General features: G+C 42.1%; 1 protein-coding gene across 3 annotated transcripts in view; it reads right to left on the bottom strand.

Annotated features, from left to right (window-relative positions):
• The window catches only part of ITPR2 (inositol 1,4,5-trisphosphate receptor type 2), a 639,393-nt gene extending 628,248 nt beyond the window's left edge, over positions 1-11,145 (bottom strand). For all 3 annotated transcript variants that reach the window (XM_055395002.2, XM_055395004.2, XM_088837263.1), the window contains exon 1: positions 11,006-11,145. In XM_055395002.2, coding sequence (XP_055250977.1) covers positions 11,006-11,097 — 92 coding nt within the window. In that variant the 5' untranslated portion in view covers positions 11,098-11,145. The remainder of the gene's footprint in view (positions 1-11,005) is intronic.
• Between the last annotated feature and the right edge of the window lie 4,931 nt (positions 11,146-16,076).

Below are 16,076 nucleotides of genomic sequence, written 5' to 3'. Positions count from 1 at the left end.
TATGTGAGGTGCTGAGCATACAAGGATTAAAAGTCAGAGTCAGTTCCTGATCTTGTGGCATTTACAACTCTGAGGGCAAAGGTGTCAAATGCCCTTAGACTCCCATAGATCCTAGTCAAATGTCATACTACAAATTATCAAAGGAAGTTTGAATTTCTGACATAATAATTAAAATAGCACAATATCTGGCATCTCTTCATGCTGGATCCCTATCACATAGTCAGGGTTTGTTAACTATGTGTCAAATGAACCGTAATTCATCTGCAGCATCCTCCAGCATAAACCACATCACCAAGAATGGTCCATAAACTTGATCATGCGAGGGACACATTTTCAATTTTATGATTAAATTTTTCTGAATAAACTGATAATTTATTCCTAATTCAGAGTTGGAGTTCTGTAAGTTTGTGGCAAAATAAACTATAAAATCGCTATTATTAACCAATCATGGACTTGAATTTTGAAAGGGCTAATCCATCCATTTCAAAGATATTCAATAAAAACAATTAATCAAATGATTTCAATCACATACACACACAGAGCCCTCACTAAGTAATACCCATAGAAACTGATAGACAATAAAAGTTCCATAGTGGGTACTAAGATTATTAAAATGAACTAGTCAGGCATACTTCTTACATGTGTAAACAGACTTCTAAAATAAAACAGACTATATATTTACTGCACAAGTTAGTGTTAGTCACTCAGTTGTGTCCAACTCTTTGTGATCCCCATGGGCTGTTGCCTTCCAGGCTCCTCTGTTCATGGACTTCTCTAGGCAAGAATACAGGAGTGGGTAGCCATTCCCTTCTTCAGGGGACCTTCCCAACCCAGGGATTAACCAAGATCTCCCACATTGCAGGCAGATTCTTTACCATCTGAGCCACAAGGGAAGCAAAAGTTAAATCAACCATTTATAAAGGATCAGCTGCTGCTGCTGCTAAGTCACTTCAGTCGTGTCCAACTCTGTGTGACCCCATAGATGGAAGCCCACCAGGCTCCCCCTTCCCTGGGATTCTCCAGGCAAGAACACCGGAGTGGGTTGCCATTTCCTTCTCCTATGTGTAAAAGTGAAAAGTGAAAGTGAAGTCGCTCAGTCGTGTCTGACCCTTAGCGACCCCACGGACTGCAGCCTACCAGGCTCCTCCGTCCATGGGATTTTCTAGGCAAGAGTACTGGAGTGGCTTGCCATTGCCTTCTCCGAAACGATCAGCATTACTGGCCAAACATTTTTCCATAATATGTTTTAAAATATCAACAATAAATAACTAAGAACAAAAAATTTTATCGTAAACATATGACCTATATATTTCAGCTGCATGCAGTTCCTGGTTTGTGGGTTTTGTCTACGACAATGACCAGGAAAATGCTTTCTTTATGCTTTTTAAAATAAACATTGTTGATGAACAGTAATAAGAAACTGAAGATCCTCAAAAACATTATTTTCATTTTAAATAACTGTGCTGACTGTAACAGTATAAATGTCTAATTAAAGAAACATATGTACAATCTGGGAAACATAGGAGACATAAGAATGAAAATAAAAATGAAAATCATGCACCCATCCATGATATGGTGTCACTGTTAAAAAACATGCTGAAAGGTCTTCGCTTTCACTATTTTCCATTGATATTTTTTTCTATATTTTTAAATCAGCATTATGGTTTTCTAAAGCATATATTAAAAACATTCCCACCTAAATCTGCATGAGAGTAGAAGACCACTGTGCATTTGAAAGGCACAATCAATTTTACTCATTAAACAAATGAATGGTTGAATGACCATTAAAATTTCACTTCTCTGATTACTATCTGGTGATTTATTACCAAGTTCTGATATTAAAGGAGTAAAATTCAGTCACTTGTTATGCCAGAAATTTGTCATAGAAGTCCACTGTTACTTCCTTTATATTATATATGAATATAATACCTTGTGTCCAGAATTTGTTTTAAAAGTTTGAATTTAACTTTTAAAGTATTCTGTCAATATGCTGAGTTCCAAAGGAAAAACATGACTGTGAAAAGCGCTACCTATGCAAAAAAAAAAAAGTTTTAAGTAAAAAAGCTCTCTTAAATAAAGAATGAGAGCAATCATTTGCCTTTGAATTCTCTTCTACCAAAGTCAAGGCACTTAAGGAAGCATGGTTGTTTACCTGACTGAGCTCTCCACCCACCGGAGAGGGTCTAAAAGCTACCCTGTTGTTTATGGAATGACTTCAAAGTTTAAGAAATGGTCGACCTTTCAGCTTAAAATAGACTTTATGTTCACCACTTCAGAAGCTGTCTTTGTACTCCAGCTAATTTCAAGTTCCATAACATGACACTACTAACCCTCAGACTTTCCAAAACAACTCAGTATTCAAGATTATACTGTTTTCTTCCTCCTCTTTAAAGACACATGCAAATATCCAATGGATTTTTAGATACTTTTATCATAGTAACAAATGCTGTAGCCAAAACAGAGCTAAATTTATACACCTAGTTATAGCAGAAAATAATGACTATTACTTGGAAGAGTTCTATCTAGAAGAGACTTAAGATAAATTACAAATTAATGCAAATATAAGTCAGCTGTAACCATTCCTTGTTTCATCTGAGTCTCTACTGATTAAACAGTCCTATTAAGGGGAAGATTTTCTAAACTATGATAAGAACAGAAAAATTAAATAAGTAAAAGGAGAAAAAATTAACAGTCAAATTTGCAAACATTTAAATACTAAAAACTTTAAGCAGAAAAAAAGATCAGAAAGGGAAATTAAAGGGACTATAATTGGGAAAAATAAACATAGGACTTTACACAGTCTTGTTCATTTATCTGAGGGATTAAGTCAGAATTATAAATGATGTGACCCACCATTCCCCTACCTGATATCCATCTTGAACATGGAAACAAAACTCATTGAACTGAGCAAAATCAAACATGAACTAAAAATAAGAGTCCTGATCTTTAGCCACTCTGGCTAAGCAACTATTATGATACTTGGCAGTCACTGCTTCAATGGGTGGTCACCTGAGCGTTTTCTCAAACCTTAACAAGCTGGTGTTGATTCTTGGTAGGTCCTGAAAAGAATCCTCAAACCAAAGGCAGTAATCACTGAAATATACATATACAGACATACATGATCACAAACACTTGTCATTCACTGAACTCTGAACTACAAGCAGAACAGACAATGAAACAAGGTGTACTTTTCACTGATTCTACTGTCCCACCCATCCTGGGAATTCTGTCATGCTCATTCCCACAGTGTGGTATCAGACCACTGATCAAGGTGATGTACCCAAAATACCTAATGTCAGAAGTGCCAAGGCTAGGACTTCCAAAACTAGGTTGAATTAACACCACACACAAAAACAAACTCAAGACCTAAATGTAAGACCAGATACCATAAAACTTTAGTGGAAAACAGAAAAAACTCTTTGACATAAATCGCAGCACTATCTTTTTTGAGCCATCTCCTAGAGTAATGGAAATAAAAGCAAAAATAAACAGGACCCTATTAACTCAAAAGCTTCTGCACAGCAAACGAAAAAATAGGCAAAACAAAATGACACCCCACAGAATGGGAAAAAATATTTGCAAATGATGTGACTGACAAGAATCAGGCTCCAAAATCTACAAAGAGTTCAAGCGGCTCAATATCCAAAAAACAAACAACCCGATCAAAAAATGGGCAGAAGACCTAAGTAGATAATTCCCCAAAGAAGACCTACAGATGGCCAAGAGGCAAATGAAAAGATACTCAAATCACTAATTATTACAGAAATGCAAATCAAAACTACAATGAGATATCACTTCACACCACTCAGATTGGCAATCATCAAAAAAACCTACAAACGATAAATTCTAGAGAGGATGTGCAGAGATGGGAACCCTCCTGCACTGTAGGTAGGAATATAAATTGGTGTATCCACTATGGAGAACCATATGGAGTTTCCTTAAAAAAAACAAAAATAGAGCTACCATATGATCCAGCAATTCCACTCTTGAGCATATACCTGGAGAAAAACATGGTTTGAAATGGTACATTCACACCAATGTTCATTGCAGCATTATTTACAACAGCCAAGACGTGGAAGCAACCTAAATGTCCAGTGAAAGAAGAATGGATAAAGAAAATGTGGTACATATAAACAATGGTATATTACTCAGCCATTAAAAAGAATGAAATAATGCCATTGGCAGCAACATGGAGATCATCATACTAAGTAATTCAGGAATAGAAAACCAAGTATCACAATATCATTTACATGTGAAATCTAAAAAAATGCTACCAATATACTCATTTACAAAACAGAAACAGACTCACCTACTTAGAGAATGAATTTATGGTTACCAGGTGGAAAGGGAGGGAGGGGTATATTGGGAGTTTGGGATAGACACACGCACACTACGATATATAAAATGGATAACCAACAAGGATATACAGTTCCCTGTACAGCACAGGGAACACTACTCAATATTCTGTAATAACCTAAATGGGAAAAGAATTTGAAAATAAAATGATACATGTACATGTATAACTAAATCACTTTGCTGTACATCTGAAACACAACGTTATTAATCAACTATGCTCCAGTATAAAATAAAAATTAAAAAAAAAACAAGTATCAATGACTAGAGAAGTAAATCTCAATATAAAGAAAACAGAGGAAGGGGAAAGAGACAAGTAACAGTGCATTTGGTGCAAATAAAATCACCATCCTCAAAAACTCTACAAATCACAAATGCTGGAGAAGATGTGGAGGAAAGGGAACCGTCCTACACTGTTGGGAATGTAAATTGGTACAGCCACTATTGAAAACAGTATGGCGGTTCCTCAGAAAACTAAAAATTACCATGTGATCCAGCAATCCCACCCCTGGGCATATATTCAGATCGAACTATAATTCAAAAAGATATATGAGCTATGTTAATAGCAGCACTATTCACAATAGCCAAGACAAGGAAACAACCTAAACGTCCATCAACAGATGGACTGATAAAGAAGATGTGGTATATACATACAATGGAATATTACTCAGCCATAAAAAAGAATTATATAATGCCATTTGCAGCAACACAGATGGACCTAGAGATTATTACACTAAGAGAAATCAGAAAGAGGAAGATACATACTTCCCTGGTGATTCAGCAGTTAAGACTCTGCCTTCCAATGCAGGGAGTGCCAGTTCAATCCCTGGTCAGGGAGTTAAGATCTAACACGCCTCAGAGCCAAAAAACCAAAACATAAAACAAAAGCAACATTGTAACAAATTCAACGAAGACCTTAAAAATGGTCCACATCAAAAAATATTTTAAAAAAGGAAAGAAAGGTAAATACCATATATGATATCACTTATATGTGGAAACTAAAATCTAAAATGTGACAGAAATGAACAGAAACAGTCTTCTGGACATAGAGAGCAGACTTGTGGTTGCCAAGGGAGAGGGGTTGGGGGAGGGATAAAGTGGGAGGTTGGGGTTAGCAGATGAAAGCTATTATATAGAGAATGAATAAGCAACAAGGTTCTACTATATAGCACTGAGAACTATCCTATGATAAACCATAATGGAAAAGAATATTTTAAAACTATATATATATATGCATAACTGAATCACTTAGCTATAAGCAGAAATTAACACATTGTCAATCAGTTCAGTTCAGTTCAGTTCAGTCGCTCAGTCATGTCCGACTCTCCGCGACCCCATGAATCACGGCACTCCAGGCCTCCCTGTCCATCACCAACTCCCGGAGTTCACTCAAACTCATGTCCACAGAGTCGGTGATGCCATCCAGCCATCTCATTCTCTGTCGTCCCCTTCTCCTCCCGCCCACAACCTTTCCCAGCATCAGAGTCTTTTCCAGTGAGTCAACTCGTCACATGAGGTGGCCAAAGTATTGCAGTTTCAGCTTTAGCATCAGTCCTTCCAATGAACACCGAGGATTGATCTCCTTTAGAATGGACTGGTTGGATCTCCTTGCAGTCCAAGGGACTCTCAAGAGTCTTCTCCAACACCACAGTTCAAAAGCATCAATTCTTCGGCGATCAGCTTTCTTCACAGTCCAACTCTCACATCCATACATGACCACGGGAAAAACCACAGCCTTGACTAGACGGACCTTTGTTGGCAAAGTAATGTCTCTGCTTTTTAATATACTATCTAGATTGGTCATAACTTTCCTTCCAAGGAGTAAGCGTCTTTTAATTTCATGGCTGCAATCAGCATCCGCAGTGATTTTGGAACCCCAAAAAATAAAGTCTGACACTGTTTCTACTGTTTTTCCATCTATTTCCCATGAAGTGATGGGACCAGATGCCATGATCTTTGTTTTCTGAATGTTGAGCTTCAAGCCAACCTTTTCACTCTCCTCTTTCACTTTCATCAAGAGGCTTTTGAGTTCCTCTTCACTTTCTGCCATAAGGGTGGTGTCATCTGCATATCTGAGGTTATTGATATTTCTCCCAGCAATCCTGATTCCAGCTTCTGCTTCTTCCAGCCCAGCGTTCCTCGTGATGTACTCTGCATAGAAGTTAAATAAGCAAGGTGACAATATACAGCCTTGACGTACTCCTTTTCCTATTTGGAACCAGTCTGTTGTTCCATGTACAGTTCTGACTGTTGCTTCCTGACCTGCATACAGGTTTCTCAAGAGGCAGGTCAGGTGGTCTGGGATTCCCATCTCTTTCAGAATGTTCCACAGTTTATCGTGATCCACACAGTCAAAGGCTTTGGCATAGTCAATGAAGCAGAAATAGATGTTTTTCTGGAACTCTCTTGCTTTCTCCATGATCCAGCGGATGTAGGCAATTTGATCTCTGGTGCCTCTGCCTTTTCTAAAACCTGCTTGAACATCTGGGAGTTCACGGTTCACATATTGCTAAAGCCTGGCTTGGAGAATTTTGAGCATGACTTTACTAGCATGTGAGATGAGTACAATCATGCGGTAGTTTGAGCATTCTTTGGCATTGCCTTTCCTTGGGATTGGAAAGAAGACTGACCTTTTCCAGTCCTGTGGCCACTGCTGAGTTTTCCAAATCTGCTGGCATATTGAGTGCAGCACTTTCACAGCATCATCTTTCAAGATTTGAAATAGCTCAACTGGAATTCCATCACCTCCACTAGCTTTGTTCGTAGTGATGCTTTCTAAGGCCCACTTGACTTCAACTATACCTCAATTTTAAAAATTAAAAAAAAAAGCAACACCACATTTGAAACTGTACAGCATGTCCCCAAACTCCTTCACTTTTAAAAGAAAAATAAAACCATAACTTTAAAATGTACAGTAGCAAAAGAAATTGTTTATTTAAAATATATTCCCCATCTTCATCCAACAGGATTTAACAGTTTTCCTTAGTCAATATAAGTGTTTCCTAAATAGATATTTAGATAAAAAATTAAGTTAGAAAATATAAACCAGGCCCCTTTGTTACCAATACAAGCTGGAAGATACTCTACTTTATTTAGCAACAACTCAGGATTCAGAAACATCAGGTAAATCCTGGTTAAAGGGTAACTGTCGGGAGGTGGGTAGGCGGGAGGGAAATGCAAACCTTTGCAACAGAAGCAGTCTACTTTCTCAGACTGAGAAACTGAACTTAAAAGCTAGGTCACAGAGCCTACAAAAATCTTACCACATTTCCAGTTGGAAAGGCCTCTAAAAGAGCCTACTGAGCTCTAACAGAATGAAAACCTGTAATTTTTTTTCCAGCTGAAAAATTCATGACTTTATTGCAAAATATTCCCAAAAGCCAAATAATAACAATGTGTATCCTCTCAAATTTCCACACTAGATACTGAAATCAGATACGATTTATCCACAAATAAATATCTATGAACTATCTTGTGATAATTAAGCTGAATTTGAAAAACCATCACATGACCAAAAGTGCCAAATAGAGTGAAAACAGAAGTCAGACACTTTCAGCCTCATTTTTAGCTCTTCCTCTGAGTTTTTAATATTACAGTGGAACAAACTATGCTGGCTAACTAAATACAATGCCAACGTTTCCAATCAAGCTCTCTTGATTCACTTTAACAATTCACACACCTTTGAAGAAACTTAAGGGCCACAAGAATATAAACATAATGTGGATTTTTCTACAAACTTTCTAAAAAAAGGAGGGGGGGGTTCCTGTCTCTTTCATTCACTTTTATAATACCCTAGGAGTGGGAGACGCAAAGAGTCTGTCATGACTGAGCGACTGAACTGAACTGAACTGAGGAGTGGGAGAAGCATATACTCTTACTCTCCACAAAGACATGCTGACACGAAAAGGGAGTAAATGATATGAAAAAGGCTATAATTAGCAATAGACCTCAGACAACAAATCTCCCTCCAACTATAGAAGAGCAGAGAGATTCAATTTGAAGTATGCTCTGTGTCTTTGATAGAAAAAGTGTATAACTATGATCCTACAACAATATAATGAAAAACTATAATGCTGCTTTGATATTTATGGCCCTAAAAAAGATGCAAGGTAACATCTACTAGTTGTCTTCTATACTATCAAAGTAGACGATGCTACTTTGCCTAGAGAACATTTCGTGTCGCATGTACATAGGCTCCTGCCAGTTTTGTAACTCCTAAAACTCTCAGGCCAATGTAGTTCCATGAACTACGTTGTACTCCAACTACTCCATGGACTCCATAAAAAAAAGAACACTCAATCAAAGCACCAAGCTTCACCAGCGGCAGCATACCCAAAGATCCATCCTCACCTAAGAATTCAGCTACACAAAGGTCTTGTCATAGTAACCTCAAAAAGAATCCGTTTGTCAACAAAAAAATAATATTGCACAAACACATTCTAAAGCAACTCAACTGCCACAACACCAGCAAGAAATGTTGAATACAAGTCTACCTGCTACATTAAAGGTCAAGCTTCTTTCTCTCAAGGCTTAAAGTCAACAATATGTAACCAAAGAAATACACACTTGGCTGAGAATCTGGGGACAGGGCTACAATCAGCTTTTGACATTAATGTCCTCTGCTTCGTAGGTAAGTCACTTCATTTCTCTTCCCCTCTGTTTCTCCACCTCCAAATTGAGCAGGAGAGACACTACAAGCGCTTAAGTAGGTAGTTACCAAACACATTCCTCTGCCGAAAGTGTGTATTAGTTGCTCAGCCATGTCCGACTCTTTGAAACCCCATGGACTGTAGCTGGCCAGACTCCTCTGTCCATGGAATTCTCCAGACAAGAATAGTGCAGTGGGTTGCATTCCCTTCTCCAGAGGATCTTCCCAACCCAGGGATTGAACCTGAGTCTCCCGCATGCCAGGTAGATTCATTACCATTTAAGCCACCAGGGAAGCCCTCTTCTGCTGAATAAGACACTACAAAAACATGGCTTTTTATTTGACTAGGTTTTACACTTTATTCTTAATCCTTTTTATTATTTTGTCCAAGAGTGTCACTATTACTCACAGTTACCAAGGGAGTGATAATTACAATAGCGAACATTTTATACAACTGCTCCATGCCTGGTGCTATACTAAACACTTTATGTTAACTCACTTCTTAGCACAATCCTATGAGGTAGTAACCACGATCTTCCCATTTTCAGAGGTGAGGAAACTGAGATGCAATTATACAACTTGCTCAGGGTCACCAGGTTCAGAAGAGGAAAAGCAGAGATTTGACCCCAGGCCCCTCCAGCTTAACCACCATGTTACCTCCACAAAGAGAGTCCACAGTGGAGAAGGGTGAGGTGCAGCAGAGTTCATCTGCAAAATGTTGTTGGGGGCCCAAACACTGACCCTGTACTGTGAACTCTCCCAGGAACAAATGGCAGCTTATGATTTAGAAACTCAGCACCAAGCACATGTAACAGTTTTTTTTTTTCTTCCATGTTTTAGTTTCACAATAAATTAACACTGCTCTTAAAGGAATTACATTAAATCTACCTCCCTTCTTTTACTCATTAGAGGAGATGCACAAGTAACAGAAACTGTCAAAGTTGGGATTCCCATGTCCCCTGTCAGGCAGACACCACCCTGTTAATGGCATGGCTCAAAGTCACCGTCCAAGGATGCTGCATGTTAAGTCGTGTGCCCTAAAATCTAATAGCAAAAGAAAAAAAAAAAAAAGTGACCAGTCATAAGTGGAAACACCAGTTCCTCAGCTGGAGTCCAGCTACTGAGACTAGGTGGCAACAGCAACAAAAACGTGCCTATCAAAAGACAACGCAGTGCGCATTAAATCTACAGGCTGGTATTCACCATCAGGACAGAGAGAAAATACTAGTATTCAAGGAAGTCCTCTTTACCCAGCTACCACAGGTTATGTTTATATACCTACTTCCCCCATTCAAAAATCAACTTCAATCTCAAGAGCCATGCACTTGGCTGCGTCCCAGGAGAGGCTGAGCATTTCAGTGGGCCCAGGCCCGGAGAGGGGAGAAAGCAGGTGTGAGTTCTAGAACCCAGAAGCCCCCAGGACGCCCCCGAGGCGGGGCGAGTTCCCGTTTGGCACGGCCAAAAGGAAATTACTTCAGCGTAGCGGGGACAGTGAGCTCCTCCCGCAGGGCAAAGCCACACTCCTCTCGCTCGCCTCGTCGCCCGAGCCTCACGTCCAAGGCCACAGACTTTTATCGACTGCTCTTACAAACCCAGCCGTGAGGGGCAGGGGCTTCAAAGTCGTGGCGAGCAAAGCGGGGGAAAGGAGCCGCGCTGTTTGTGTTGTTTTCTCCACCACCACCCCCCGCACCTGTAAGGGTAAAAAAAAAAATTTTTTTTTTAATCAACACAACCCACGAAGAGGCCAACGAGGACTTCGTCGGGCCTGTGTTGGGGCTTCTGAATCACTTCCTCCTTTTCAGATGCGTCTGAGCCCGAGATTACGAAGTTGCTGAGAAAGTCCTGCCTCCACCGGCAGCTTCCTGCGAGCGCGCGAGCCGAGCGCACCGCGCTGTCCGCGGGCACAGAGCCTGCCCGGCCACCCCAGGCGAAGGCGATGAGCTCCGAGGGGACCGCGCGCCAGCGCTCCCCAGCCCGCGCTCCCCGGCCGGCGCCCCGGCTTACCCCAGCGTGTTGATGAAACCGTTGACCGAACCCTCCGCGTACAGGGACACGATGTCCCCTATGTAGAGGAAGCTGGACATTTTATCGGACATGCTGCTTCATGCTCCGAAGAAGACGTCCCCTTCTCTTCTCAGCACCCGCGCCGCCCTCTCCCGGGAGCCGCAGCGGCAGAGGCGGAACGGAGCGCCCGCCTGCAGCCCAGAACAGCGGCGGCGGCGGCGGCGGGCACGGCCAGAGGGATAGAGCTGAGCCGAGAGGGCTGCCAGGGCCGGAGCCGCAGCTCCGGAGACCCCGCGACGCGCGCCGCCCGGACGCCGGGAGAGCCGCAGCCGCCGCCTCCCTGGCAGGTTTCCTGTTCCTTTCAGAACTTTTCTCTGACACCTTTGCTCCTCCTCCTTGCTCCTCCGCTCCCGCCTCCGCGAACCCTCCGCGCCCCGCGCGCCTCCGCGCCGGTCCCCGCCGCCCGGCCGGAGCTGCTGCTTGCAGAGCCTTTGGGTCCCCTCGGGTAAATTTTTGGACCAGGTGGTGGTGCCCATTGGGCGAAGGGGAGCCGAGGAGCGTGGGGACAGGGAGGCGGAGGCCAATCAGGCAGCGGCGGCCGGGGGCGGAGCCCGGCCAGGGAGGGACGACTTCAGGGCGCGGGGGACCCGGCCACCCGGGAAGCCGCGGCGCGCTCGCACCGAACGCGGGGAGGCGCTGGCGGGGCGACAGCGGGGCCCCCGAGCCGGGAAGCTGTCGCCCGAGAGCCGCCCTGAAGTGGCGAGACTTGGGATGCGACAGTTCCCGCCTGGGAAGGCGAAGAACAGCGGGGTCCAGACCAGTTCCCGCGTCTTAAAGGGGGCGGGGAGCATGAGAATTGGCGATGGGACGGGCGCGCTGGACCCGAGCAGAGTGAGCCAGCCTCACGCCTGGAGGTGAAAAGGAGGAGTCAGGGTGCGGTGGGTGCGTGGAATGGGTAATTTGCTGATAGAGGGAGCGAAAGGAGGGTGTTGAAGTAAAGGGAAAAATAGAACTTTTTCAAAATACACAATAAAGAAAGAAAATATGAGAAAAAAGGAGGGAGACAACGGGGAGGGAGAGGGAAGGGTTTGTCTCCATGTGGAGTTAGTAGTTCAGGTTTTTGTCTCTAGTATTAATGTAAGGCGTTAGTGACACTTGACCCGTCAGCAAATGTCCAGGTAGACGCGAGGGAAGTCACTTGGCCGAGCTAGCAATTTTTTAGCCAGCAGCAGGCAGCGAACCTGTTAAACCTCGGAGGCCGCGCCTCCTGCTCTTAATCCCAAACCCAGGTTTAACCTTCCACCTCCGGAGCCCGCTGTCACCCTCTCACTGACAGCCTCGGTTTGTTTCCTTTTTAAAGCTTCTGACCCTTAAAGTGCCAACGGTAGTGAATGAAACTGGCAGCGGGACACGTTTCCACACCTTCTCTGTTATTTTTGTAACTCTCGTCTTATCATTTTAAAAGACTTTGGTCCTATTCTTCCGGAAGACCTGGAAAAGGCAAACTTGGACAGCAGTTAGGACACTAGACACCCAAAGAATTTCGACCTAAGTAATCCCCCCCAGAGCAAGGTTTGCTGAAACGTGAAGGGACTCAGGGCGCACAAAGAGGTGTGTGCCAAATTGTGCAACTGATGGAAATTTAAATTTACAGTTCAAGGCTGTCTTACATTTTGAAGACATTTTGAAGCTGGTTCTTCAAAGTTGCTTTAGTCGTGTCGGATTCTTCACGACCCCATAGTCTGTAGCCCACCAGGCTCCTGTGTCCATGAGATTCTACAGGCAAGAATGCTAGAGTGGGCTGCCATTTCCTTCTCCAGGGGATCTTCCCAACCCAGGAATGGAACTTGTGTCTCTTTTGTGTCTCCTGCATTGGCAGGTGAGCTCTATACTGAAGGAATAAGCTTAATATTCGGACGTTTAAAAAGCATGCAAGATAGAGGAGAATAAAATGTTAGACACGGAATCCAGGAAACGTCAGCACAAAGCCTGTATGTGTTGAGATAAACTGGACCCGGTCATTGCCCTACCATGTAGCTGACAGATCCCCCTTTACTTCTGGGTTCTCCTTTGGAAATAGTTACTTAGCGATTTAGAAATGCCTGTTATGTGATAGACGCTCTCTTCTGCCTACATGATACACTATATTAATGTTGGGAGCCTCCCAGGCATTGAACAGAGGAGCTACTTAAAAGCTTGCGATGGAACTTGATGAAGACCCTGAAAATGGAGGTTTCTATTTATCCAAGAAGCCTGTGGATTTCATTCTATGGTTTCCCATGTTGCACAATCCTGTGCCAAATATCCAAATGGGTGCTCCACTATTATTGGCCGAAGTCATGAATATTTTTCTTTGTTTCCCCTAGGTACAAAGTTAGTGAACAAGACATTATAAAACAAGTGGGTTCATACTAATGAACAGGTACAAACTTCAAGTCACATAACCAAGATCAATGTCTTTTTTTCCTCCTCACCCCATCCCCACCACCTACCATCCACTGAGGTGTCCCGTATAGTCTGAGACCTGAATCCAGTCACACTTATGCATTAACATTAAATAGACAGTCAGTCAACCACCGAAGGGTCTTCTGTGCCTTAGCTATTCTGGCAATTCTATGCTTCATTTGCTCAGCTTGGAAACCTCGGAATCATTTTTGACTTCTGTCTCTCATGTCTCTCATTCAATTTACCAGCAAATCCTGTCAACTCAGCTTTCAGACTATAAACAGAATCCTACAACCCTGGCCCATGCCTCCATCATCTCTCTCCTGGATCACAGCAGACTGCTCATTGACTTCTCCTCTTCCACCATTGCACCTTTATGATCTATTCTCCACCAAGAAGCCAGACATTTGCTGTTAAAATAGAAACTAGGTCAAGCCTCTGCTTGAAACATTGCAATGGCTTCCCATCTCAGAGTGACTTCTAAAGTCACTTCCATGGCCTTTAAGGCCCCATATTGATCTTCCCCCTGGGCTGATGTGGTGCAGCTGTGCAGGTATACATATGTGAGCAGCACTTTATGTATGAGTGAGTGGTGAGCAGTCCACACCCGCACAACCATTCTGAGAGCCTGCCACCACATCTCTGACTTCATCTCCCACCACTGACTTGAACCCTTCCATTCCAGCCATCTTGGCCTCCTCGCTCACCCTCACATATGCCATAGGAGGACACTGCACTTGCTGTTCCCTCTGCCTTGTGTGTTTTTCCCCACGTGTATCTGCAGGGTTCGGTCCTTCTCCTGCTTCAGGTCTCTGCTCTAATGTCACCGTATCACAGGAGACTTTCCCTGACCACCCTGTAAAAAATACTGTCCTCAGCTTCATTTGTTCTGTCTCCCCTATTCTATTTTTCTTAGATTATTTTTAGCACAATATGTTATTTGCTTATTTATTGTCCTGTCTCCTCCCACTAGAATATGAGTTCCAGGATGGCAGAGAATTTGTCTGTTTTCATGCCTGCTTTATTCCACTATTATGAGTTCTTGGCACGTGATAGGCAATTAATAAATATATGTTGAATGTGTGGGAGAAAAATCCGCTAGTACAGCTATTGTTATAGAGTCTCAGGGACCTCTGTGAAACTTGCTACCTCCAAGAGTAACCGTACTTCAGTTGGGATGCATGTTCCCTAATCCCAGATTCCCAAACTTTCTTCTGGATCTGTCATTGTCTCCTCTTTGAAGCTAATCCTAGGACAGAGAACCACATTTAAACCTAATCCTAATTCTAACCCACTCTATACTTACTAATTGCCAACAGGTACTATTAACCATTAATGACTTGGCTAAATCCCACATAAGAAGAGGATGAAGGAAAACGCCAAGTCCTAGATTTACTGAGACTAAAACTGTGATGATTGAGAAAAGCTAAACTTAATGTATCCAGAGTTGACTAGATTTTTACCACCAGTAGAGATGGGCAATTGAAACAGATTAAATTATTAAAGAACAGTTTGGCCTCACATCATATACAAAAATTAACTCAAAACAGACCTAAATATATGAGCTAATACTGTCAAACTCCTATAAGAAAATATAGAGGTGTTGATATATTCAGAAACCAATACAATATTGCAACTATCCTTCAATTAAAAATAAATAAGAAAAAATATAGGGGTAAGTGTTCATAATATTGAATTTATCAATGGTCTCATAAATATGGCACCAAAGCCATAAGCAACAAAAGCAAAGACAGATAAATTTGACTTTACCAAAGTTAAAAATTTTGTGCCTCAAAGGATGCTATCAAGAGAGTTAAAATAATCATATAGGAGAAAGTATTTGCAAATCATGTGTCTGATAAGGGACTGATAAGATAATAACGAGTGTTGACAAAGATATGGAAAAATTGGAATGCTCTATTGCTATTAGAAATTTTGGAAAAAGAGTTTGATAGTCCTTAAAAAAAGTTAAACAAACTTAACATTTGCCCCAGCAATTCCCTGGTGGCTCAGAGGGTAGAGTCTGCCTGCAATGTGGGAGACCTGGGTTCAATCCCTGAGTCAGGAAGTTCCCCTGGAGAAGGAAATGGCAACCCACTCCAGTATTCTTGCCTGGAGAATCCCCATGGAAGAGGAACATGGTGGGCTACAGTCCGTAGGGTCGCAAAGAGTTGGACACAACTGAGAGACGTCACTTTCACTTTCAGCAATTCTACCTCTACATATGTATTCAAGAGAAATGAAAGCATATATGTGCACAAAAAAGTTTGTACAAACATATTCATAGTAGCTTTATTCATAATAGCCAATGTCCATCATCCATGATGAATGGATAAATACACAGTGGAATGGTACATGGCCATAAAAACTACTGGTTCATATTACAACATAGATGAACCTTGAAAACATTATGCTAAGTGAAAAAAATCAGGTACAAAAGATCGCATGTTATATGATTCTAATTATATGAAATGTGCAAAGTAGGCAAATTCATGTAGATGAAAAATCAGTTAGTGGGGACGTCCCTGGTGATTCAGTAGCTAAGACTGCACTCCCAATGCAGGGGCCCTTGGTTCAATTCCTGGTCAGGGAACTAGATCCCACATACTGCAACTAAAGATCCACA

Source organism: Moschus berezovskii, chromosome 6 (assembly GCF_049115385.1).
Source record: "Moschus berezovskii isolate FMDL1 chromosome 6, NW_MosBer_1.0, whole genome shotgun sequence".
Taxonomy (NCBI): Eukaryota; Metazoa; Chordata; class Mammalia; order Artiodactyla; family Moschidae; genus Moschus; species Moschus berezovskii.
Note: the sequence above shows the minus strand (reverse complement) of the source record. Positions and strands in the feature narration are given on the sequence as shown.